The following is a 26,641-nucleotide window of genomic DNA, read 5'->3' as shown; positions in this document are numbered from 1 at the left end:
ATCAGTGACCAAGCTCGGAAGAAGAATGATCCCAGCTTCGACTTCACTGAGCCTACTCCACAGCATCATCATCATCTACAAGGTATGATAACATTGCCAAACGTAGAGATTCAAGGAACACAGTATCTGTGAGAAAGACTGACGTTCCACTTACTACACCTGCCTTCACTAAGACAAATAATGTTGCTCCTAAAGTCATGGACAGTAACCGTATGTGCCCTATCCACAAAAGGCCTCACCCACTTAAAGAATGCCGTGGATTCAGAGCAAGGACTTTGCAGGAGCGTAAAGATACCCTCAAGGAGCTTGGGATATGTTATAAGTGTTGCACCTCCTCAGACCACCTCGCTAAGGAGTGTAAGGCCGCCATTAAGTGCACTGAATGCAGCAGTGATAAACACGTCACAGCCATGCATCCCACGCCAGCTCCATACAACTCACAACCTTCTGCAGCATCTAACCCTGCTCAAAAGCATGGCGGGGAGCCACAGGTCCCTGACCCAACTGCAACCGCTGTTTCCTCCTCATGTACTGAGGTATGTGGAGAAGGGACTGATCCTAAATGCTGTGCCAAGGTATGTCTGATTAAGGTCTATCCAGAAGGACAACCCGACAAGGCCTCCAAAATGTATGCCATAATAGATGAGCAAAGTAACCGATCTCTAGCAAGGCCCAAATTCTTTGAGATCTTCAACATAAAGGGACAAATGACTCCATACACCCTCAACACCTGCTCTGGTCGTATTGAGACTTCTGGCAGGAGAGCCTCTGGGTACATAGTCTCTTCAATCAAGGGAAACGTGCATATACCTTTGCCAACCCTAATTGAATGTGACCAGATACCTGATAACAGGGAGGAGATTCCCACTCCGGAAGCCGCACTTTATCATCGCCACTTGAGGCACCTGACTAATGAAATTCCTCCTCTGGACATGAATGCTGATATTCTAATCCTACTCGGAAGGGACATTCTGAAGGTCCACAAGGTACGCCAACAATGCAACGGCCCAGATGATGCTCCATACGCCCAAAGACTCGACCTAGGCTGGGTAATCGTGGGCGATGTATGTCTGGATAGGAGTCACAAGGCATCCGAAGTCAACGCCTGTAAAACGTATGTGCTCCAAAATGGTCGCGCAACTCACTTTAAGCCATGCCTTCATCACTACGAAGTGAAAGAGAGGTTCTCTGATTCCATCCAGGAGCCTGACATCATTCCCACTCCCTACGGTGATGACTTAGGGAGAACAGTGTTTCACACAACAAAAGATGACAACAAAGTTGCCTTATCCATAGAAGACAAGGAGTTTCTTAAAATCATGGACAGTGGATTCTTGAAAAATGAATCTGACCGCTGGGTTGCTCCCTTACCCTTCAAGGCTTCAAGGACCAGGCTTCCTAACAACAGAGAACAGGCCTTATCTAGATTCATCTCACTGCAGAGAACATTAAGGAACAAGCCTGAAATGAAGGAACATTTCATAGCTTTTATGGACAAGATATTTCGCAATGATCACGCAGAGCCAGCTCCACCATTGCAAGCTGATGAAGAATGCTGGTATCTACCTTCCTTTGGAGTGTATCATCCAAGAAAGCCGAAACAAATCAGGGTGGTGTTCAATTCAAGTGCCAAACATGACGGCGTATCTCTGAATGACGTTCTCCTCACTGGTCCGAACCTGACTAATAACCTGGTGGGAGTGCTCATGAGATTCAGAAAGGAACCGGTCGCCATTACCGCCGACATCGAACAAATATTCCATTGTTTCATCGTGCAACAAGATCACAGAAATTATCTCCGTTTTCTATGGCACCGAGACAACGACACCAACAAGGAAATTATCGAATACCGCATGAAGGTGCACGTTTTCGGAAACAGTCCTTCTCCTGCAGTCGCCACCTACGGCCTACGTAGGACCGCCTCCGATGGTGCAGCAGAGTTCGGGAAGGATGCTCAACAGTTCGTTGAAAAGGACTTCTACGTGGACGACGGTCTTAAATCCCTGCCCACGGCGGAAGAAGCCACAGATCTGCTCAAACGGACACAAGGTATGCTTTCTAAAGCTCATTTAAGATTGCATAAAATTGCCTCCAATAGTGCTGTTGTCATGAAGGCCTTTCACCCTAATGATCATGCCGCAGAATTTAGGGACTTGAACCTAGGCTCAGACAATCCACCAGTACAGAGAAGTCTAGGCCTGAGGTGGAACTTGCTAAATGACTCCTTCAGCTTTCAGGTTAGTGGTGCAGAAAAATCATTTACTAAGCGTGGGGTTCTGTCAGTGGTGAACAGTCTATATGATCCACTTGGGTTTGTCGCACCCCTGACTATACAAGGCAAGCTCCTGCTGAGACAACTCTCAGAGTACATTAAGGACTGGGATATACCACTCCCTGCAGACAAACAACTAAAGTGGAAGTCATGGAGAGAATCTCTTTGCGCCTTGGATAAGATCCACATACCACGTTGTTACACTCCAGCATCCCTAACTACAAGTCAAAGGAAGGAGATTCATGTATTCGCTGATGCCTCCACTGAAGCTATTGCCGCTGTCGCTTACTTGAAGGTTGTAGACTCTAACAATGAAGCCCATGTTGGATTTCTGTTTGGAAAGGCTAAACTGGCTCCTAAACCCGAGCACACCATACCCAGACTCGAGCTCTGTGGGGCTGTACTAGCCATAGAGATTGCAGACTTCATACAGAGCGAACTAGCTATTCACGTGGATGACACAAAATTCTACACAGACAGTAAGGTAGTTCTGGGCTACATATACAACCAGACGAAACGCTTCTACGTCTATGTCAGTAACCGAGTGGAAAGGATCAGGAAATCCTCCAAACCCCAGCAATGGCAGCACGTCCCATCCCATCTTAACCCTGCGGACCTTGCTACTAGACCAGTGTCTATTGGTGCCTTTGCAAGCTCTTCTTGGTTGACCGGACCGGAGTTCCTTCACGAACAGTGCAAAGAGACTGCCGTTGAAGACAGCTTCAGCCTTGAGGATCCAGATGTCGACCCAGAGATCCGTCCTGATGTCAGCACCTTCATCACCAAACTCAAGGAGGAGGTTGGCTTGGACTGTCGGCGTTTTGATCGCTTCTCAAGATGGACGAGGCTGGTTCGTGCCATTGCAAGGTTAGTACACATTGTACAATGCTATCGCAATAAGGACAGTATCACTGATTGTCACGGTTGGCATATCTGCCATAAGCCTCTCTCTGCAGAAGACATTGCTCTGAGTGAACTCATTGTGATACGCAATGTGCAGCAGAATGTTTTTCACAAGGAACTGGAATCTATGCTGATGGACTCAAATCTTTCAAGACTCACTCATGAGACCTTGACCACTTTCTTAGCAGAAGTCTCTGCTATAGTAAACTCAAGACCACTTGTACCCATATCTACGGATCCAGAATCTCCTACAATTCTCACTCCGGCAACTCTCCTCACCCAGAAACTTGGAACTGTTCCTAACCCGCCTGAAGACTCTGTGTCCGGTAACAAATATCAGAGACGGTGGAAATATGTGCAACATCTGGCTAATTGTTTCTGGAATAGATGGAAGAAGGAGTACCTGACACTTCTCCAAAAACGAAGAAAATGGCAACACGTAAAGCCAAATTTACAAGTAGGAGATATTATCCTCATGAAAGACCAGAAGGAGGAAAGAAGCACATGGCCTATGGGACTTATCTCTAAAACCTTTCCAAGTGACGATGGCAAGGTACGCAAGGTAGAAGTGACAGTTACTAAGCAAGGTGACCCCAAAACTTTCATTAGGCCTATATCAGAGATTATTTTACTCATACCGGTTGAGGATTGATTATCCATCCAATCAGTAGGAACTCTTTCAAGGAACTTCAACCTTTGGATTACAAATGGGTTGGAGACAGTTTGGCCTAGCGCGGCTTCTCCAATCCGAAGATGGGTTATCCGTTGGATTACTTCAAGAACTCGTTCTAGACATTCGTCTATCTTGTTATTCAATATGTTATTGTTGCATTGCATGCGTTGTTTTTATCTTACAGGTTGAGGTATCCCTCCATGCACTTCTGGTGAACACTCCCAATTCGAGACTTATGGTATAGTGAAATCCAGGGATTTCAGACGGGGAGTGTGCTGCTCAGTTTATTATTATAGACTTTCAGCCATACATGGACCTTTATGTAGTGCTAATAAGCCTGGTTCTATCATTTGTTATACTTTGCTGCCATCTACTTGCCGTTTGCTATATCACTGTAATATTTGTTATGGAATTTTCCCACAACACCTTTCTGTCTTTAGCTCCTCCTATCTTTTTCCTTCTCTTCCTGTTTTTGTACTCCGTGCCATCTTGGATCCCACATGTGCTGCAGAGCTGGAGAAAGGATTCTCTTGTTACCTCTAACCTGAAGCTTCTATTATCTCTATCTGGTGATTCTGTAACAACTCTAAACTACAGTCCTCACTCTCACCAAGGTACTGTAAATAAACCTGTTGAATGTATCACTGCATCATCCTTCCGGATCACCACGCGCGGCTGATAGAGACTGGTGGCACAGTTAGTGAGTAACGCTACCTGTCATTGTTTATATAGCGATTTGTGATCACATCCCTCAGACACATCTCATCCACGTATATCGGTGGCAGAATATCACCAGTCAATTCCTTTTTTCTCAGAATGTACCCAACTGTTGATTTTGCTACTCCAAGCATGTCTGCTATCTCTCTGATGGATTTTTTCTTTTTTTTCAGCCTCAGGATGTTCTGCTTCACCTCAATTGAGAGTTCCTTTGACCGCATGTTGTCTGCTCACAGCAACAGCTTCCAAATGCAAAACCACACACCTGGAATCCACCCCTGACCTTTTAACTACTTCATTGATTACAGGTTAACGAGGGAGACGCCTTCAGAGTTAATTGCAGCCCTTAGTCCATTGTCCAATTACTTTTGGTCCCTTGAAAAAGAGGACGCTATGCATTACAGAGCTATGATTCCTAAACCCTTTCTCCGATTTGGATGTGGAAACTATCATATTGCAGCTGGGAGTGTGCACTTTCAGCCCATATTATATATATAATTGTATTTCTGAACATGTTTTTGTAAACAGCTAAAATAACAAAACTTGTGTCACTGTCCAAATATTTCTGGCCCTAACTGTAGATAGATAGATAGATAGATATAGATATATATAGATATAGCTAAAAAAGACCACAGCAGCACATGTACATAAATCGGCCATGTGAAAACACAGACAAATATACATTTCACAAAAATATTTTTTCATAAAAAAAATTTCAAAAATTTATTTTTTTTTTCCATAAAACTTACAGTTAAAATGGAGATTCTTAGCGCATAAATTGGTCAACATGTGGTTGATGGGCACACATGAATTGGCCAATTTATGCGCTAAGAATCTCCATTTTAACTGTAAGTTTAATAATAAAAAAAATATTTTAGTGAAATGTATATTTGTCTGTGTTTTCACATGGCCGATTCATGTACATGTGCTGCTGTGATCTTTTTTACTGTGTGTTGCAGTTTGCAGCTTGCACGTGTTCACATTGGGAGTGCTGATTTGTTTTTTTTTTTGTTTTTTTTGTTTTTTCCTATATATATATATATTAACTGTGGCCCGATTCTAATGCATCAGGTATTCTAGAATATGCATGTCCCCGTAGTATATGGACAATGATGATTCCAGAATTCGTGGCAGACTGTGCCCGTCGCTGATTGGTCGAGGCAACCTTTATGACATCATCGTCGCCATGGCAACCATTATGACATCTACGTCGATACTGTGCCCGTCGCTGAATCAGAAACGTGAGATGTCTACGTCCTTTATGACATCATCGTCGCTGTGCCCGTTGCTGATTGGTCGAGGCCTGGCGGCCTCGACCAATCAGAGACGTGGGATTTCCAAGACAGACAGAAAGACAGACAGACAGACGGAAAACCCCTTAGACAATTATATATATATATATATATATATATATATATATAAATATATATATATATATATATATATACACATTTATTCTATCTATTCTATTGTAAGCTGTCAGTGTGATTTTACTGTACACCGCACTGAATTGCCGGCTTTTCTCTCTAACACCGCTGCTTATTTCTCGCAAGTCACACTGCTGGTCCGTGTGTAATCCGTATTTTTCTCACCCCCATAGACTTTCATTGGCGGATTTTTTTGCGCAATACGGTGACAAACGCAGCATGCTGCGATTTTCTACGGCCGTAGAAGACCGTATAATACGGATCAGTAAAATACGGCAGATAGGCGCAGGGGCATAGAGAAGCATTGTACCGTATGCAATCCGTATTTTCAGCACCTCTCTTACGTCCGTAAAACACGCTAGTGTGAGGCTGGCCTTAGAGCCAGACTGTCCATGTTTCACAGGTATGCTAATTCTTTCAATAGTAAGTTTTGGCCCTGATTCATGTACACTGGTATTTTGGACATAGTCCTGATGAACAGTCTCTAATATACAGCAAATTAAGAGTTGTTTCCAAATAGTTGTACCCCATCTTTCATCTGCAGCACACCATTGTAAGAAACGTTCTCCTTCCAGAGATGGGAATACATTTTAGTCTGAATTTATGTATCTTGGATTAAATAATGATGAACTTACCAGAAGCGCTTGCCAATGCCCACTCACGGCTTAACTCCTCCCAACTATTGATGTTGGCAGAGAAGACGAGGACTGGAATAAAAATATTAAGGCTGTGTGCCCATGTTGCGTTTTTTATGCGTTTCTGCTGTGTTTTTTGCTGCAGTGGAAACGCTTAAAAACCTCATTCCCATGCAATCCTATGGGATTCTGTATTTGCAGTGCCCATGCTGCGTTTTTTCCCGCTGCGGAATCACATAGTGGTAAAATCCGCAGCATTGCAGCATGTTCATTATTTCTGCGGAATCACCGCCATAGGATTGCATTGAAACGCTCACTTTACGCATGTGGCTATGCCTGCCATGCGTAAAGTGAGCTCTTCATGTGCGGCTGGTTCCCAGGGGGGAGGAGACGAGATTCTCCTCCAGGCCCTGGGAACCATATTTCTGTAAAAAAAAGAATTAAAATAAAAAATATTGACATACTTACCTTCTGATGGCCCCCCAAGTCCTCCCGGCTCTCAGCGGTGCATGCGGCGGCTTCCGTTCCCAGGGATGCAATGCGCGAATCACCGGAGATGACGCTGCGGTCATGTGACCATGACGTCACAAAGGTCCTTAGCGCAAAGCATCTCTGTGAACGAAACATACCGGGAGCACCGCTGAGAAGATCGGGGCCGTCAGAAGGTGAGAAAAAACATATATATTTTTTTTTATATATATAACATTCTATCTTTTACTATATTGATGCTGCATAGGCAGCATCAATAGTAAAAAGTTGGTCACGCTTGTCAGGCACTATGCTCGACAAGTGTGACCAACCTGTCAATCACTTTTCCAAGCAATGCTTCAAATCACTTTGAAAACGCAAGCATTCTGCAAGCTAAAAACACTTGCAAAATGCTTGTGTTTTGCGGGAAAACACATGCGAATTCCACATGTGTTTTACCCGTGGCAGGAAGTTGCGGAAATGCTGCGGATATTTCCTCAGCATTTCTGCAACGTGGGCACATAGCCTTAAAGTCGCAACGTTTTGTGTAGTTACAAGTTGCCCAAAACTATTACATCACATCCAACAGTTTTACGGCAAAATTCTGTTGGTAACTGATGAATCAAGGCCTTCACCAGTATGGCTAGCTGTCGGACCAGTTGCATCGTCCCCTGAGTGTTGGGGGCTTCTAAAACTCAGTGATGATCTGATTGCCAGACAGGCATCCGCATAGTAAATGTTGCCAGGCTTCTAATGCTATTGATCAGTGCACATGACAGTACTGCAGTGGAGTCGGGGTGTAAGAGTACACTTACATTTTGGTGTAAACATAAGTATTTGGCATCTCTTGTGACCTGGTCTGAAGAAACTAGAGCAGCAGAAATACTGGTTTGGCTGGAAAAACCCTAATGGCATTCTTTCTTTTATCATTCTTATGAATGGTGTTTGAGTTTCTAGAAACAATGAAACATGATTGATTTAATTACTGAACTTTAGATTGAAAGAATTCAATGGCAAAAACAGTCAAAAGAAGCTGAAACACTGTGGCAGTCATCATGTATGGCCACCATTGTAGAGGAGCTTTCCATAGGCGGACTTCTGCCAATTACGAGCTTTGTCTGACAATAAAATTAATGAACTAGAGCTCTTTTATAGCCTTTTTATTTATTTATTTATTTTTTTACGCGGGGCCAATGACAACAGTCCAGGGAGGAAAAAATGTTTGTAGAATTGTTCAGTCCCCATACAGTTTGCATAATATCATCTATGCAAATTGCTTCTTCAGAGAAAAAGAGGACTTAAACTCTATATCGCCACCTGTTGGAAGTCGCGATCCCACAAGTCACAATCAACCCTTTAGCGGGTCTTGCAATATGACTTAGGATACAAGCTTTTCAGGATTGATTTGGCTTTTATCCTAAGTCCTTTTTCAAGACTCATCAAAGGGTTGATTGTGACTTGTAGGATCGCTACTTCCAACAGGTGGCGATATAGAGTTCAAGTCCTCTTTCCCTCTGAAGAGGCAATTTGCAGATTTCCCAGAGGAGCATTGCATGGTGAATAAAGGCCCCGTCACACTTAGCGACGCTAAAGCGATCCCGACAACGATACGACCTGTCAGGGATCGTTGCTGCGTCGCTATGTGGTCGCTGGTGAGATGTCAAACTGTGAGATCTCCCCAACGACGCAGCAGCGATGCGGCGACCTGTACAACGATGTCACATGGCAGCTATTTCATGACGATTAACAGACCTCAATGAGGGACGTCCTGTCATGAGGTCGTTGGTAAGGTGTCAAACACAGCGATGTGTGCTACCCAGCGGGACCTCAACGATCAAAAAAAGGTCCAGGCCATTCCGACACGACCAGCGATCTCACAGCAGGAGCCTGGTCGCTGCTACGTGTCACACATAGCGAGATCGCTACTGAGGTCGCTGTTGCGTCACAAAACTTGTGACTCAGCAGCGATCTCGCTAGCGATCTCGCTTTGTGTGACGGGGGCTTAAGCCTCCTTACCTTGACAAGCCAGAGCTGGTATGTCACTCTCCACAAGGAGAAACCTTAGGCCATAATGTCATCAGCACTTTCCCTGTTTACAACCAGAGATTTGTTGGCGACTATTATTTCATAGACCACAGCCCATAAACTTGGCAATAAATCTGGAATATTTGGTGTCCTCTTCCATTAGTGTAATGCAACTCTTACTTGTTAATGATGTGTGATGAAGTCCTCCCTTTGCTTTACTTTTCTGCTCCTATCACTTCAGACCCACACTGCTTCCATAAAGCCCTGGCAAATAGGCAAAACTTAGGGAAAAACCTAGTAAGACAATCCAAGATGTACAATAATAATATTAATAATAATTTTTATTTATATAGCGCCAACATATTCCGCAGCACTTTACAATTAAGTGGGGACATGTACAGACAATAAATTCAGTACAAGTTAAGACAATTTAAACAGTGACATTAGGGGTGAGGTCCCTGCTCGCAAGCTTACAACCTTCTGCTGACCATAAACACATTTTCCCCAACCCTACAATTAAACATGTTGAACATTTCTATTGTGAAAGTATGGAAGGCAACTAACTGGAAATTTCAGGCTGGTTGAATCTGTTAGATAGATGTTTGGTGACCATAGATGTGAGATTGTTGCTGGATTGTGCCCGTCTCCTGGGGTCGCCCGGCTCCAGCATCCTTCTCGCCAGGGTCCAGCTATCCTTACATGCACATGATGGCACTCTGCTTCTTAAAGAAAGTTTATCATCCCAAACTGACAGTATAAGCACGTAGGCCGTGATTAATTAAACGGTTTATGCCAGAAATCTGTTCTAAGACACTTTAGAAAAGTTGCAAAATGTTTTGCAACCTCTGAGGTTGTAGAAAATCAAGTGAATTTTGTGTTGTTTTTTTTTACCTCCAGTTTTGTCCAGCTTTGCCAAAATTATAGAAGCTTGGACGGGGGGCAGGAAAGGCGTATCGACACGCGCTCATTTAATTCCTGACAAGCTGTGGCATACCTTATACCGCATCTTACTCTAGTATGTGCCTGGAGTAAGATTTGTAGCAAGGTTAGTAATTCAGTTGCCTCTGACTCCACCATGTTCGCTCATCATTACTGGTTTGAAGAATGCCCATCTTGATGAATCGGGGCCATGTAGGGGATAAAAGCACTATAGACATGGCACCTTTACTGTTCTAATCACTGCCTTTGTCCTGCTGAAGAAACTGATCTTTAATCAGATATGCTAATTTGGCTGCTCAGTGCACTTTTCGGGGTGGCAGGAGGCATAGGGCACCTTTTCGCCCACTGGATTTTCATGTCCCCTCCTCCCTCATGATGATTGACAGCACTGACTTGCCTTGAATGCGCACTCTCTGCAGAGGAATCTCAAGCAAGCCAGCTCTGTCAATAGTCAGTGAGATCTTTTAGACCTGCTGAGGCTGGTGTATTTACTTTAAAGACCCATGTCATAATAGATGTACAATCCTGTAATAAGTTGAGCATTTTGAGTCCAGCTCAAAATACTAATTTTAATATCCGGTGAGAAGACTTCTTAAAAGATGTATAGAGTCATTCTTACATGGATTTTCAACGTAATTACACCAGTCTCATCAGATCGAGGAGATCTTAATGATGTTTACGGTTTATGTTGTGAAATATGGTCACAGATCCGCTCTAGGGGATCTTTCCCCAGGGTTCCAGTGCCTGAGCGGTAGATCCTTAAATCATCCAGTACTGCACCTAGGTATTCTTCCTGATTTTGACTCTCCTAGTTCTTGACTTATATCCCTGTGTGCTGCCTGGTGTGACCTCTGCTTGACTACCATGATGGTCATACTTTGCCTGCCTTCACCTCTGCCCCAGCTGTTGTGTTCTGCTTGGCACTGTCTCCTGGTGTCTTATGCTCTGATTACGCCAACTGTTGGTAGTACAGATTTCTGTATAGGGTAAAAGGGTTCATACTGGGGAATCCCATAGATTTTGGCATGAACTCAGGAGTAAATTCATGACGACCCTCTGGGTCACTATCTTCTCCAGTAGGCTGTGTGACACTGGTTGCCCAGTCCCGGGATGACCCAGTCCTCTTCCTTCTGCAGTGAGGAGTCGGATGGCTCTGAATCCTCTTGTGTACTCGCTTTCCTGTACAGTAATGTCCATGTCTATATGTAGGAGTGTTAGCCACAGGCCGCTGTGTATTATCTGTGCAAACAGCTGAGTCACAATGTCGGAGCATTTAGCTGGAGCCGGTGAACTTTGAAACAAATCTATAGAAAGCGAGAAGAGCGATGAAAGCCTCTTTTTATAGAGATTAACTCCAGCACTTCACAACAAACTATTATTGCCTTGTGTAAAGTCAAGTCCCGGCTTGTAATGCCGCTGCAAGAATCAGTCTTCCAGAGCCTGGTAATAAGCAGAACAAAGGCCACGCGGCTGTAATGTGTGCGATACACGGGACACCAGTACCGTAACTGGCTCTCATACACCACTGATGCAATGTGCATGAAAATGTAGGGCGTAGACGTAAAAATGTCTCTGCAGATATGGAATCTCTACCTTCATGTAGTTTGTGCAATTATTGGAAATGTTGCTATCACTTTAGAAATGTCAAACATGTAAGGCTACTTTCACACATCCGTTTTTTACCGTCAGGCACAATCCGGTTTGTATTTATGTATTTACTTTTATTTAAATAAAAGTTTGTATTTATCAGAGTCTTGTAAGTCCCTAAGGGTATGTGCACACGTCAGGATTTTGTTGCAGAAATTTTCCTGACAAAAACCGGACATTTCTGCCAGAAATCCGCATGCGTTTTTACCGTGATTTTACCGCGTTTTTACCGCGTTTTTTCCAAATGCATAGAATAGCAGGAAAAACGCAGAAAATCCGCAAAATTAATGAACATGCTGTTTTTTTTACCGCGATGCGTTTTTTTTGCGGTAAAAAATGCATCATGTGCACAAAAATTGCAGAATGCATTCTAAATGATAGGATGCATATGTCTGCGGTTTCTAATGCGGTTTTATCGTGTTTTTATCGCGAAAAAACCTGAACGTGTGCACATACCCTAGAGAATGAACCATGGCGGCCAACTTTACTCCCTGTAAATACACAGCTTTAATCTCACCGACTAATATACCGCTGTTACCAGAGGGGGAATGGATGGGATTACTGCTATAATAGGGAGTGGAGGAAAGACTGTACTTGTGGAAATGGGCACAAGGGGGGCACTGTTGAGTCTTCTGTCTTTGGGGGGGATTCCTATGAATGTGGGTGGAATGGAAAGTGACAATATTTCTTGTTGGAGAGGAGATGGTGTACTGTGACTGCTAGAGGACAGTTGACACATGGTGAGATGTTGCCTAGTGAGAATTGAGGAGGCTCTGCTGTGACTACTGGTAAAAGTAAGGAAATATGGTTTGGTAAAAAAAATGGTGGATTAGTGATGAGCGAACATGCTCACATAACGTCTTATCCCAGCACGCTCAGGTGTTATCCGAGCATCTGGACATGCTCTTATATTATGTTCGAGTTCCTGCGGCTGCATGACTTGCGGCTGTTGAGGAATCCCCCACATGTGTTTAGGCTAGCCTCAAATTATGCAGCCACGGGGACTGGAACATAATAAATGAGCACTTCCAGATACTTGGATAACACCCAAGCACATTCACTCATCACTAGTATGGATAGATCTGTTGTGACTTTGGAAAGTGAAACTTCTTTGAATGCTGGGAAAGGCATACTTTGAGAATATATTTGATGAGGCACATACATTTAAGGCTGTGTGCACACGTTGCGGATTAGGCTTAGGAATTTCTGGTGCGAATTCTACCTCTCCTGGCAGAAAATGCACCTGCGGATTTGTCATGTTTTTTGTGCGGTTCCGCAGCGTTTTTTGTGCGTTTTTGCTGCGGTTTTCTTGCGGATTTGCTGCGTTTTTTACCCCTGCGGTTTTCTATAATGAAATTGGTACAAAAACGCTGCAGATTCACAAAAAAGAAGTGACATGCTACTTCTTTTAAACCGCAGCGTTTCCGCAGCAGATTTTCCGCAAAGTGTGCACAGCATTTTTTTTTCTCATTGATTTACATTGTACTGTAAATCACTTGTGGATCTGCAGCGTTTCTGCACTGCAAAAAACGCTGCGGATCCGCAGAGAATCCGCAGCGTATGCACATACCCAATGGCCTGGCTCGCACACCCTGGTTATACTCCGAACACTCCAGTAGATTGGGTAGTGTGAAATCAGAATCTTAACCTAAATCTAGATCTGCATAAAGGAATTGTCTCACAAGTATAAATATTCATAATAAAGTCCCATTTTAAAAAGCAACTTTTGAGTTTACTACTCCCAAAAATACTGTGCAGTTTCTCCGATGTTGCTGTGCCTAGGCCTGATATTTGGCCTTACCTTTTAGGCACTCCCAAGTCCTGTAGATTTTGGTCTCCGAGAGGATGTACGAAAAGCTGTTTGAGGCCACACGGTGTACAAAGTGTCTAGGTCAGCTTTATCGAAGTGAATTGCTCCGTCGGGTCTCTGTTAGGCTTTTCGTCTGAATACTTTTTTATTGATGAGTTCAACAGAAACGTTGACATAATAATGCTCCGCGGAGAGTTCTGTACGTGTGTGAACCGAGCCTAAGACTTGACTGAAGACAACACTTCCATTATGGTAAATCAAGGCTGTCCCAGAGTTTGGGTGGACTGTGGATGTCCCCTTTGGTAGGGTACATTGTGTACAATATGAAAGGAGTAGGAATCATTTTTGTACATCCTATTGGGCAATCAGAGACCCAAATCTAAAGGGCTTGGAAGTGCCTAACGGTAAGGCTAAATACCAGGCCTCTGTCAGGGCTTCCATTGAAATCCAGTTTTTCAGTGATTTTGTCAGAAATCGTGACGTAGGGCTTAGTGTAGAGCACAGTGTGTGAACCTTGCCTTAAGGTGTGTTTGTCTTTTTTTGTTTTTTACATATATTTATGTCAAAAGAAAATTTCAATTTGATGTAAATGTAGTTTAACGCTCTACCCTTATCCCCTCGCAAATATGCCAAGTATCTCCTTACCCACGTAATAAAACAAGGTGCGTAGTTCCTAGAAAAAAGTATTGGTTTTATCAATATTTATTGATATTTTTCTTTTATCTCACTATTATTGATTGGTAGAATGACATGGCTGTAAAAATGGCAAAACTGATAATGGTTATTATAAGTATTAACTGAGTGAGAACTGCATAATCTTTTATAATTCTGAAAAGGGTCACTGGGTCTCATAGAAAAGAAGGAATTACTAATGACAGGTTTTTATGGCTCATTAAAATCTCATCATGTAATACGCAGCTTTTCAACCTAAGTTACTCAGCGAAGCATTATTATATGTTGTACGATGCAAGTTTCATAAATTATTGCAATGCATCAAGGCTCTGAAAATGCAGAAGTAAAAGAAAGTAATAGCTACAATGTATTTGTAGAAATCATTCCAAATGGAGATTGCAAACTGGCTCAGTTATATTTCTATTAAATAATTGGGGCTCATCTGAACTCTAGTTTTGGCGGATACCTAGGAAAGCTCCCTTCACACGCATTGAACATATCTTCAGGGCCTCATTGACACAGCATATGCCACAAGCATGTTCTTTACTCAGGTATTTCTTAGAGGCATCCAGTAAAGGATGTATACTGCATTTCTTAAATACTTTATACGTACACTTTAATGACAACATGCCTTTTATACTTTGTGTTTTCTGTAAAAGTGAAACTTTACAGGAATTCAGAATTTTACTAGCAGGGCAGGTACTAAAGTGACATTTTCGACAACTACAACAGGTGCAGACACAGATAGAAGAGGTGCCCAATCAAGAATAATATATGGGCCCTTTATGGTACGTGCCCACGATCAGGAACTGCTGCGGGTTTGATTGAAGCTGTGTATTTATGTAGCGTCAAACCCGCAGCGTCCAGATGTTACAGCATAGTGGATGGGATTTCTAGCTGACATGCAGCTCGGCTTTCTAGACCGCAGCGTGTCAATTTATCTTGCAGAGACTCTAGTCTCCGCAACAGAAGTTACAGCACTAGAAATGTATTGAAAGCGGTAAATCCGCACGGTTCAGTGAACACATGTGAATTTACCTGCGTTCAATAGAAGGCAGGGCTTAGTATGCAGCGAACGTACTGCGTCCAAAACACTGCTTCCAGATCGTGGGCCCCCGGCGTTACAGTCCATCATAATGCACAATTCCATCTACTTTGTAGGTAAGTCGGCCCCCTTACCTCTTAGGCCGTGGCACCAATGGTATATCCGTTCTTGGAATAAAAAATCTGTGCTGCAAAGAAAGAGACGCTGCTCTGCCATTAGTCAGTTGTTAAACCCAGAATTTGGCTCATTACTGAAGTGGAGAGAGCTCCTGGGTTCAAATCCCACCAGGGACAACATCTACAAGGAGGTTGTTTGTTCTCCCTGTGTTTGCGTGGGTTTCCTCCAGGTTCTCTGGTTTCCTCCCACATTCCAAAGACATACTGATAGGGATTCTAGATCGTGAGCCTCAATACGGACAGTGCCAATAATGTTTGTAAAGCGTTTTATATAAGTGCGTAAAATAGATAAATAAAATGTGTGGGGTGCCACTCCATATAGGCGGTGCTGGCTCTCTAGATGGAAGAGATCCTAAAATAGTGTGTGAGCTTTTCATGCAAGGCTCCTAGTATGGTGAAGACGGCCATCGCTGGCCTGCAGAAGCCATCATGCTAAATGGTATGAGCAATGTTGTATTTTGAGGTGCCTGGCATAATCATGAAGGACACTTTGTCTTTAGTTAGTGGTCAGATGGGTTAGGATTTATTTTTAAACTATTTAATGTGAAAATTACTGTAACTCTGTGATATGCAAGAGAATAAAGCTGTCTGAGGGCGTTCTGAGAGAACACCATATATCGAGGAGTACAATTCTATGTGTGCCAACCTTCTTACTCCAAAGATGGTGATCCCAGTTATCTTCATTCCAGGTGCACTAACAGTTCGGTGTCACGTTGATTTGATTATGGAGCCATTTTTAAGCATGATAATTCTAAGCCACATATTGTCCGTGCTACTGTGATCAGCCTGCGTGGGCCATCCGGCGTCTCCGGACTCGTGTCCCATCCAGCACACCTGGAACATCATTGGTGTGTAATTGCACAGGGAGCTGCCAGCAGCTAGATATTAGATATGCGGTTGATCTGCAGGTTAATAGTGTTCTGAATCTGCATGGCACAGCACTTAGAACCACACTCATGGGAGGAAATTAAGTTTATTCCCCCTGGCAGCCTCGCTCTTTCAGTCATAGGGATGGGGCCGGCACTGTTTAATTCACTGCTCTGTGTATAGAGAGCGGCAGCTGTGTCCACACTACCAGCACTGACTGACAGCAGCTCAGCATTAGGGCTGGCTGTCAGTCAGTGCCGACGTTGCGGTTACAGCTGCTGCTCCCTGAGTGGTGACTAAACCCGCGCCGACGCCACCCCTGTGACTGGAGGCTGAATGCTGCCGGGAGGAATAAAGTTCATTTCCTCCTGGAAGGGGCTCTAAGTGTTCTGGACAGGCCCAGCGCCCACACTATTAACCTGCAGATTAACCCCATATCTGCAGGTTAATAGCGGTCTCTCACCTGACAGGTTCCCACTAAGATTAGAAGTAGTCCACTATTATTGATAGTCTTTACTTCTATCCACTCTTTACAATGATCAGGGACCATTATAAAATAAAGTAGCTTTACTTACCACCACAAAAGTCCACCACTCCAGGTGACTGACAGACGGTGACTCATTACTTCCATTAAGATGACTCCTAACCCTAGAGCAAATTGATGGCCCCTGTGGTCAGTTGACTGAATGTCCAGAATTAGAGATTGGAGAATATGGTCCATTAGCCATAGGAGTAATCTGTCTCCGCTGGACTGAGGCCTGCACATCTCCTTGCCTCTCAGCATTTCCAGCTACTCTTTTACTTGTGTTGTGTTGGCATCACGCCACAATAATGGAGTCATGCCAGTCCTAGCTGAAGGTGAGTCTGAGAATGCCGGGAGGTAAGGAGGTTTTGCAGGTCTCCCGCCCAGCAGTCACGGAGTACTAACCTGGCTGATGGACCTGAGTTCTGCTTATCAATTCCTCCCATCTTTAGACAGGACATCATCACTTTCTATTCTTGAGGGGATTAGAAGAGCAGCTTTGACTGACAAGTAGGGGATTATATTTGTAAGGCTACTTTCACACTAGCGTCGTGCGCTGCACGTCGCGATGCGACGTGCAGACGCAACGGCGCTAGCGTTGTTAGCGCCGCACAACGGGTGCAGCGGATGCAGATTTTCATCACATCCGCTGCCCCATTGTGAGGTGGGGGCGGAGTTCCGGCCGCGCATGCGCTGTCAGAAAAAGCGGTCCGTCGGCAGCAAAAAACGTTAAATGTAACGTTTTTTGCTCCCGGCGGTCCGCCACAACACTGCGCAACCGTCGCAGGACGGTTGCGACGTGTGTCAATGCGTCGCTAATGTTAATCTATGGGGCAAAAACGCATCCTGCAAACAACTTTGCAGGATGCGTTTTTTTCCCTAAACGACGCATTGCGACGTATTGAAAACAACGCTAGTGTGAAAGTAGCCTAAGAAAGAATGAAACCTAGGAATGTATTGTGTGTGATAATCTGGTAATAAAATGTGGTGTGAATGGTACGATGATGAGATCGAGCATTGCTGAAGGGAAGTCAGCAGGTTCATGTCACTCATTCTAACTGATTATAAGTTTTATTGCAAGCAATTATATATTTGATCAATTACATAATCCATATCTGTCAATAATATTTCATATCATTTAGTTTTAACTGTTCTTGATGTGAGAGTTGGGAGGAGACTAGATAGAAGTAAATGCAGCCATATATCACATATCGGTAAGCTATAGACTGATTACTTTGAACACTTACATTATATCCTCTACTTGTAATCCAATCTATTAGGCAGGCATAATCTCCTTCAGTCTTGCATGCTTTACACAAGGACTTACCTTGTTGTTTCAATAGTTAAAACCCATTAAAAAGTGGATCGGCATTAGTTTATTGACCCATTCACAGCGGGCGACAGAAATTGATGGGGACAGAAACCTCATTAACCCAATACAGCACCCCTTCCAATGTTTTATACGGGGCATTGTTCTGCCGACGACGTTAATATTCATATCGACATACAAGATCAGATGTAGAACAAGCTTGTAAATGGGACGATGATTGGGAACGAGTTCTTATGAACACTTGTTTCTCAGTTATTCGCATGTATAATTTGGAATTTAGACTTATTGTTTACTGTGGTTATATTCAGGTGTCCTGATTTATCAGTATACTGTGTAAATCTGTGCAGTGCCGAAACAAGTTTTAAGTTCGAGTGGCCACATAACTCCATTCAGTGCAATAGATGATGCACTGTAATACCAGCCTGGGCTTATAAATGCGGATTCTCATGCCTATTTCTGTTGTTGTGGACTATAAAAGGTCAAAATTTATTGGGTAATTGTGCCCCTTTGTCCCTCATATTATATAGCCCTGCATAATATAGTCTCTGTGCAGTACAAGTGTTATTACCATTATGGATGTATCCACAATTATAGCTATACGGGTCCCTCAGGATTTGTAGCTCAAGGTTTTCCCTTTTTTTTTAATTTTTTTTATTTAGAAGCGATCACCAGTGATGAGCGAACGTGCTCGAATAACATTTTATCACACACCCCTGAAGGAGCAGGCGAAACGCGCGTTGGGGTTTGTCCTTGCCCAGCACTAGGTAATCGTTATCACACACTTGTGTGCTCTATTAGGACTGGAACATAATATTCGAGCACACTCAGATGCTCACATAACACCCAAGCATGCTCTGATAAGTCGTTATCCCAGCACGTACAATCCTCACTAGCCACCACCTCTCTGCATGATAGCTGATTGCTTGCTAATTTGTCATGTTCCAACTGCTGGGACCCCCATCTATCCCAAGTATCAAGCTCTGCAGAGCTGTGGCCATGCATGCACATCACCACTCCATTCTCTATGGGACCCACGAAAAAATCTGAGCACCCTACTTGGCTATCTTTGGTAGTCCCATGGAGAATTAATTTGTAACTACTGATAAGCAAATTCCGAGCAACATAAACACAGTTTTTATGATTGTTGTGTGTATTTTAGGCAGAGTAATTACAATATATCCCCTACTGAGCACGGGGACTATGTAATACGCTGGTGCTATATAAGCAGACAGAATAAATACATATTCCAAAACTACAAATCTGAGCCGGTTATTTGATGTATTTCAGTTGTCTTATGTATTGTTTGTCAAGATTGTCTGAAAACACAAATCGGTACAAATCTAGGTGTTACAGTCCCCATTCATAGTTAGTCTATAAATCCACTCCAGTATGAGGTAAGCGTAACATGCACGTTACCTGTGCCGTGATGGCAAGATATGTAAAGTGATCTTCTGTGAGAATAATGCACATCCTTTGTGAAAGAGTGTAAGCTCCTTATTATTTGTATTAGTGGTGTTATTTTTCATTATGTGGATGCACGAAAAAAAGTCAATGGAACTTATTTATCAAGGGTGGTGGGTGTCAACACCCCTCTGTATTGCCATTCCTGCCCCCAGGGTGGAGAAGACAGAAGGTATTAAGGACAACATGGATGCCTAGGCAGTAACACACCTCATTGTCAATGTATGCTTCTTATCAAGTATAAGCTCGTAATCATACATGATGAAGATTAAAGCTGCTGTTTGTAATTGGGGGGGGTATACTCCGCATTTTACCTTATTCTAAAATAGTGCTTATGATAAAGCGCATTGTGCGAAACGTGCATCGGGCATAATGGACATCTGGATTCATTTCTTTCTTTCTTGCTTTTACTTTCTTCACAGTATTATGCTTTATTCTAATTCTGATTGGTAATTTTGCAGCTATTGCACAAGAGCAAGCCTGCCAGGACTGGAGCATTTATCTATAGTTAATCTTGACACCTGAGCTAATGTTTTACATTTAGCTTGGCAAGTATTATTAGAGATCCTCGTAGTTCTACCTTTTTCAATTATGTGGATTTAATTGTTTACTTTTTTTTTTTGTATTTCCATTATTATATGGAGGATGAGTGGTCACTTTCATGGTCTCTCTTTACAGGTCTTATTATACTCAGAAATAAGTCGGTGCTACAAAGTCATGGGGCAACTCTTCCTGTCATTTAGACTTGCCCCTCAAAAACGCATTAAAAGGGGAAAAGGCATACAAGAGCTAAAACATTTAACACGTAAAAACAAGATGTACATCTTAATCTTGCAGAATAAATTGTAGTACATAATAGGCTATAGTGTATTTGGATCTAGTACATGCGACTGCTTTATTTGGTTTTATTGCCTAAGATTCCATACTGACCAAAAAACGTCATGTTTGGGAAGTTTGTCCTCTGATGTTACTTATCCTGTTGACTTTGTGGCTTTTTATTAGAGCTGTTTGAAGGGGCATATTTTCTGCGATGTTCATCGGACAGCGAAATGTCTGTGGGAGACGGTTGTGTGTATTTTGAGTCCTACTATGTCAGGACAGTTGGATAGTTGTTTTAGATGATGATGTGCTTAACCCTTTACCAGTGAGACTATAGCCCACAATACACATTAGATGACCGTTGACTGAACAATGGTTCGTTCGTTCGTTCGTTCGGCCGGCAGCTATTTCGATTTCTCCCGCGCACAGGTGTGCTTGGCCAAGTGCTCCTGTATTCTCCTTCTACATGAGAGAGCTGATGCTAGACATGTCTAGTGGCGGCTTATTTTGAAGAGAACAAAAGGATCGGCGGTCTGAAAAGGGACATGGCAAATTTAAAACTTCTATGACCATCGTCTTGGGGTCCCATACACATTGGACTGTGAGCTAAAACTGCCGTTATTGGTGTGTTCATCCGACATCCAAGGGGTTGGGGAAGGTGTACGAGCTAAGTATGAAGCCAAGTATGAGCTAAGGTAGGAGCCTCCCCACAGTTAGCGAAACATGCAGCTCTGGCAAAAAATAAGAGACCACTGCAGATTTTTCTCTCTTTAGGTATATTTCTGAGTAAAATGTAAACTGTTCTTTTATTCTATAAACTTCTGACAACATGTCTCCGAATTTCCAAGCAATAAATTTTGTAATTTTTTTTTTCTGAAAAGGAGAAATGGTCAAAATTAAAAAAAAAAAAAACGTGCTTTCAGACTTCTAATGCAAAGAAAACAAGTTCATAATCATTTAGAAACAACAATACTAATGTTTTAACTCAGGAAGAGTTCAGAATTCAGTATTTTGTGGAATAACCTTGATTTTTAATCACAGCTTTCATGCGTCTTGGCATGTTGTCCACCAGTCTTTCACACTGCTTCTGGCCCAAACATTTAGGGTATGTTCACACGTTCAGGATTTCCATCCTTTTTTTTTCCTGACTGTTTTTTAAAAAACTGCAGCTCTTGGCAGAAAACGCAGGTCCTTTTTTTGGTCCTTTTTTGGTCCGTTTTTGATGCGTTTTTTGATGCGTTTTTTGATGCGTTTTTTTGATGCAGTTTTCTAGCCAGAGTCTGTGTGTTTTCTAGGAATTTTTTTAGGGTTAAAATGGCTGAAAATACCCTAACCCTACCCCTAACCCTACCCCTAACCCTAACCCTACCCCTAACCCTACCCCTAACCCTAACCCTACCCCTAACCCTAACCCTACCCCTAACCCTACCCCTACCCCTACCCCTATTCTAACCTTAGTGAAAAAAAAAAAAAAAAAAAAATTCTTTATTTTTTTTATTGTCCCTACCTATGGGGGTGACAAAGGGGGGGGGTGTCATTTACTATTTTTTTATTTTGATCACTGAGATAGGTTATATCTCAGTGATCAAAATGCACTTTGGAACGAATCTGCCGGCCGGCAGATTCGGCGGGCGCACTGCGCATGCGCCCGCCATTTTGCAAGATGGCGGCGCCCAGGGAGAAGACGGACGGACGGACACCGGGACGCCGGGTGAGTATAAGGGGGGGAGATTAGGGCACGGGGGGGGCATCAGAGCACTGGGGGGGGGCATCGGAGCACTGGGGGGGGGCATCGGAGCACGGGGGGGCGGGATCGGAACACGGGGGGGGCAGCCACACTCCGCCCACGCACTTCCGCCCGCTCCCCGCACTTCCTGCTGCAGCGGTTCTGCACATCAAACCGCAGTAAAACCCGCAGATATATTTTTGATCTGCGGGTTTTACTGCGGTTTGGACCTCACAATGGAGGTCTATGGGTGCAGAACCGCTGCGGCTCCGGAAAAAGAATTGACATGCTCCTTCTTTTTTCCGGGAGCTATTCAGCGCGTCTTTTTTTTTACAATTTCCGGACCATGTGCACAGTGTGTCCTGTTTTCCATAGGGTACAGTGTACTGTACCCTGCATGGAAAACAGCTGCGGAACCGCAGCGGCAAAACCGCCGCGGTTCCGCGGTAAAAAACGCACTGTGTGAACATGGCCTTAAGCAGTTCTTCTTTGTTTGATGGCTTGTGACTATCCATCTTCCTCTTGATTACATTCCAGAGATTTTCAATGGGGTTCAGGTCTGGAGATTGGGCTGCCCATGACAGGGTTTTGATGTGGTGGTCTCTGAATTCTGGCCAGAGCTGTATGTGAGGGTGAGATGAGGCAACGTATTACGATGGTTCTGTTTAATATTTGTTGATGGGTACAGGTCTGTAGGAGAAAGAACATAATGCCAATAACCTGATTATTTATGTTCATTCTTTGTGGAAATCTCACTTTAGGGGTCATTAAACGAATTACATTTGTAGATGGGTTAGAAAATGACAAGTTCATGCATAATTTTATCAGCTAGGAAACTAACTTTGACTTTTTATGTAAAGGAGACTGAAAGTTCATTGAGGGAAAGGCCGATTCCAGTCTACTGCATCGATTATTTGCATTATTTGCTCACTATACTAGGTCAAGTGATGATTTTGTCAATGTAAATCCATTTTGTGATAGAATGGTGTGCTTTCTTTTACTACCTGCCCCTATTGTCACCCTAAGGGTATGTGCACACGTAGAATGGTCCACTGCGGATTTTTTCCTCAGTGGATTTGATAATCTGCAGGGCAAAAACGCTGCGTTTTTACTGCAGATTTATTGCAGATTTACGGCAGTTTTTCTGCGGATTTACCGTGGTTTTTCTGCGAATTTCTATTGGAGCAGGTGTAAAACCGCTGCAGAATCCACAGAAAGAAGCGACATGCTGCGGAATGTAAACCGCTGTATTTCCGCGCGTTTTTTTCCGCAGCATGTGCACAGCGTTTTTTTGTTTCCCATAGGTTTACATTGTAATGTAAACTCTTGGGAAAGTGCTGCGGACCCGCAGCTGCAGAAATGCTGCGGACCCGCAGCGTGTGCACCATACCCTTAAGCTCTTTTGTGGGATCCCTGATTTTGCATGCAAAATAATTGCTTGACTGAAAATTAATAGCTTTTTTTATGGTTTTGTACATTTCAGATCTCAGCAAATCTCCACTCCTGTGGTTATGCAGTTTGGACATGCGGAGACTCTCTTGCCATTGTTGGCTCTAATGGGACTGTTCAAGGATGAGAAACCTTTGATGGCCAACAACTTCTCCACACACTTGGAGCAGAGGTTTCGCAGCGGCAGAATCGTGCCTTATGCTTCCAACCTGGTGTTTGTCTTGTACCATTGTGACTTTGCAGAGAATCCTACAGAAGAGTACCAAGTTCAGATGCTGCTAAATGAGAACCTTCTTCCTTTTCCCCATTCTCAAGAGTCAGTCTGTGTTTTTGAGGATTTGAAGAAGCAGTACAGCCACCTTCTTAACAGATGCCATGTAAAAGACGAATGTCAACTTGCAAACTTAACTCGTACCTCTGAGGATGAGCTGTGAGATAATGATTAAGTAAGGTGGGCTTCTTAGCTTTTGGAGAAGCAATAAACCCAAAAGTAGGATTTCTAGTCCACAGCTGCTGATAGGCAATGGGTACTGTTCTTCAGCTTTACGGTAGATTCCTTTGTATCGGCAATGATTTGTGTTTCCTCCATCTCGGACTGGTATGCATTCAGTATTATGACAATGTGACAATAATTGCAGTGTAATTGTGGTGCTCTGTGGGAGGTTATGTGCAATATTTACAGAGAGCTTTATTTTTTTTTTCTTGCTTGCTTTCCAAATGGATTTTAGTTACCGATATATGAATTTTATGGTGTCATTTTTTTTTTTTAATTCAATAATTTTCTTTTCCAATGTTCCAGGATGTAGCCGACATTAAACATGGACCTGACCGTAGATAGGAAAGGCTCACTTCCTCGATAATAGACCATTAAAAATGGTCGAGGGAGGACCAGCCATTCTTACATTCACTATCACTACAACTAGGAGAAGCGAATTCATTGGGCTTCATTCTCGTCAGCTTTCACGTTTAAATTACGAGATTAGTCCATGCATGAAGAATTCGTGACTACATATTTGACTGGATAAGAGCCTTGTGTGGATGGTAACAGTCAAGATAGGAATTACGGTAGTAGCCTGAATGAGAGTTATTTTTCTAGTATGCTACTTTATTCATGAACTTTCAGGAGATGGTTTTGTTCTTGAATTGTGATTTTGCTCAATGCACTTTGCATATTTCACTCAATTGTAAGGCAACTAAACTGACAAGTCCGCTGCACTGTGAGTAACTGACATAAAGATCTTCCGTGTATACAAGCAGCAGGGTAGTTAGGGGATGCAGGGTGTCTGCAGAGATGCTGTAGCGGGGCATAATAATTTAAAAAAATTAGATACTGCAGAATTATCCCCTACATGTCTTTATATTTATAGTATACAGTTGTGTGAAAGTGTTTGCCCCGTTCCTGATTTTCTAGTCTTTTGCATGTTTGTCACACTTAAATGTTTCAGATCTCCAAATAAATTTAAATATTACACAAAGATAACACAAGTAATCACAAAATGCAGTTTTTAAATGAAGGTCTTTATTATTAAGGAAAAAAGAAATCCAAACTTACAGGGCCCTGTGTGAAAAAGTGATGGCTTGCTCCCCCTTAAAACATAAATTAACTGTGGTTTATCACATCTTTGTGAAGCTGATTTCAAATTCCCTAGCCACAACCCAGACCTGATTACTGCCACACTTGTTCTCAATTAAGAAATAACTTAAATAGGACCTGCCTGAGAAGGTGAAGTAGACCAAAAGATTCTGAAAAGCTAGACATCATGCGGAATGCAGAGAAATTCTGGAACAAATGAGAAACAAAAAAATTGAGATCTATCAGTCTCGAAAAGGTCATAAATCCATTTCTAAAGCTTTGGGACTCCAGCAAGCCACAGTGAAAGCCATTATCCACAAATGGCAAAAACTTGGAACACTGGTGAACCTTCCCAGGAGTGGCTGTCCGATCAAAATTACCCCAAGGGTGCAGCGTCGACTCATCGAAGAGGTCACAAAAGACCCCACAACAACATCCAACAAACTGCAGGCATCACTTGCCTCAATTAATGTCAGTCTTCATGACTCCAACATTAGAAAGAGACAGGTCAAAAATGACCTGTATGGCAGAGTTCTAAGACCAAAACCACTGCTGAGCAATAAGAATATTAAGGCTCCTCTCCGCTTTACCAGAAACATCTTGATGATCCCCAAGACTTTGGGAGAATACTCTGTGGACTGACGAGACAAAAGTTGGAAGTCTTTGGAAGGCATATGTCCTATTACATCTGGCATAGAAGTAACATCATTTCAGAAAATGAACATCATACCAACAGTAAAATGTGGTGGTAGTGTGATGGTTTGGGTCTGTTTTGCTGCTTCAGGACCTGGAAGACTTGCTGTGGTAAATGGAACCATGAATTCTGTTGTCTACCAAAACATTTTGAAGGAGAATGTCTGGCCATCTGTTCATGACTTCAAGCTGAAATGCACTTGGGTTATGCAGCATGACAATGATCCAAAATACACCAGTAAGTCCACCTCTGAATGGCTTAAGAAAAACAAAATTAAGACTTTGGAGTAGCCTAGTCAAAGTCCTGACTGTAATCCGATTGAAATGCTGTGGCATGACCGTTAAAAAGGCGGTTTATCTTCAGAAACATTCCAATGTGAAAGACACAACAAAATTCACCCTAGTGAATGTCCACCAATAACTATAAAACCAACATCAAAGTGAACATGAAGCGACAATCACAAAGAAGAAAAAATATATTTAAAAATAATTTTATTGAAGATCAGAATAAAATATACAAAAAAGAAAAGGATAACCAACAATACTACACCATATTACAAAATATATATTAAATGAGGACACCGGATCCATATAATATAATAAAAGGTACTAGAAAAATATATTTTGCCCTCCAAAGTGCAAAAAAAGACCAAATAGAAGATAATAATAGGCCGTCTATCTACATTTCCATAATGTGCATTTATAATAAATAGTCTAACCTAGACCAGAGGTGTCAAACTGCATTCCTCGAGGGCCGCAAACAGGTCATGTTTTCAGGATTTCCTTGTATT

The 26,641-nt window shown here is 42.7% G+C and overlaps 1 protein-coding gene and 1 long non-coding RNA gene across 2 annotated transcripts in view; one reads left to right on the top strand and one right to left on the bottom strand.

The window, feature by feature from the left end:
- Window positions 1-25,368, top strand: part of MINPP1 (multiple inositol-polyphosphate phosphatase 1) — a 75,017-nt gene extending 49,649 nt beyond the window's left edge. The window contains exon 6 of the mRNA XM_069753525.1: window positions 23,619-25,368. Within this exon, the coding sequence (XP_069609626.1) occupies window positions 23,619-24,018 (400 nt within the window). The 3' untranslated portion in view covers window positions 24,019-25,368. The remainder of the gene's footprint in view (window positions 1-23,618) is intronic.
- LOC138665757 (uncharacterized) overlaps window positions 1-26,641 on the bottom strand; it is a 117,799-nt gene that overhangs the window by 30,617 nt on the left and 60,541 nt on the right. Inside the window, exon 2 of the long non-coding RNA XR_011318515.1 lies at window positions 9,301-9,414. This is a non-coding gene — a long non-coding RNA (uncharacterized lncRNA). The remainder of the gene's footprint in view (window positions 1-9,300; window positions 9,415-26,641) is intronic.

The sequence above is a fragment of the Ranitomeya imitator genome, chromosome 2, assembly GCF_032444005.1.
Source record: "Ranitomeya imitator isolate aRanImi1 chromosome 2, aRanImi1.pri, whole genome shotgun sequence".
Lineage (NCBI taxonomy): Eukaryota > Metazoa > Chordata > Amphibia > Anura > Dendrobatidae > Ranitomeya > Ranitomeya imitator.
Note: the sequence above shows the minus strand (reverse complement) of the source record. Positions and strands in the feature narration are given on the sequence as shown.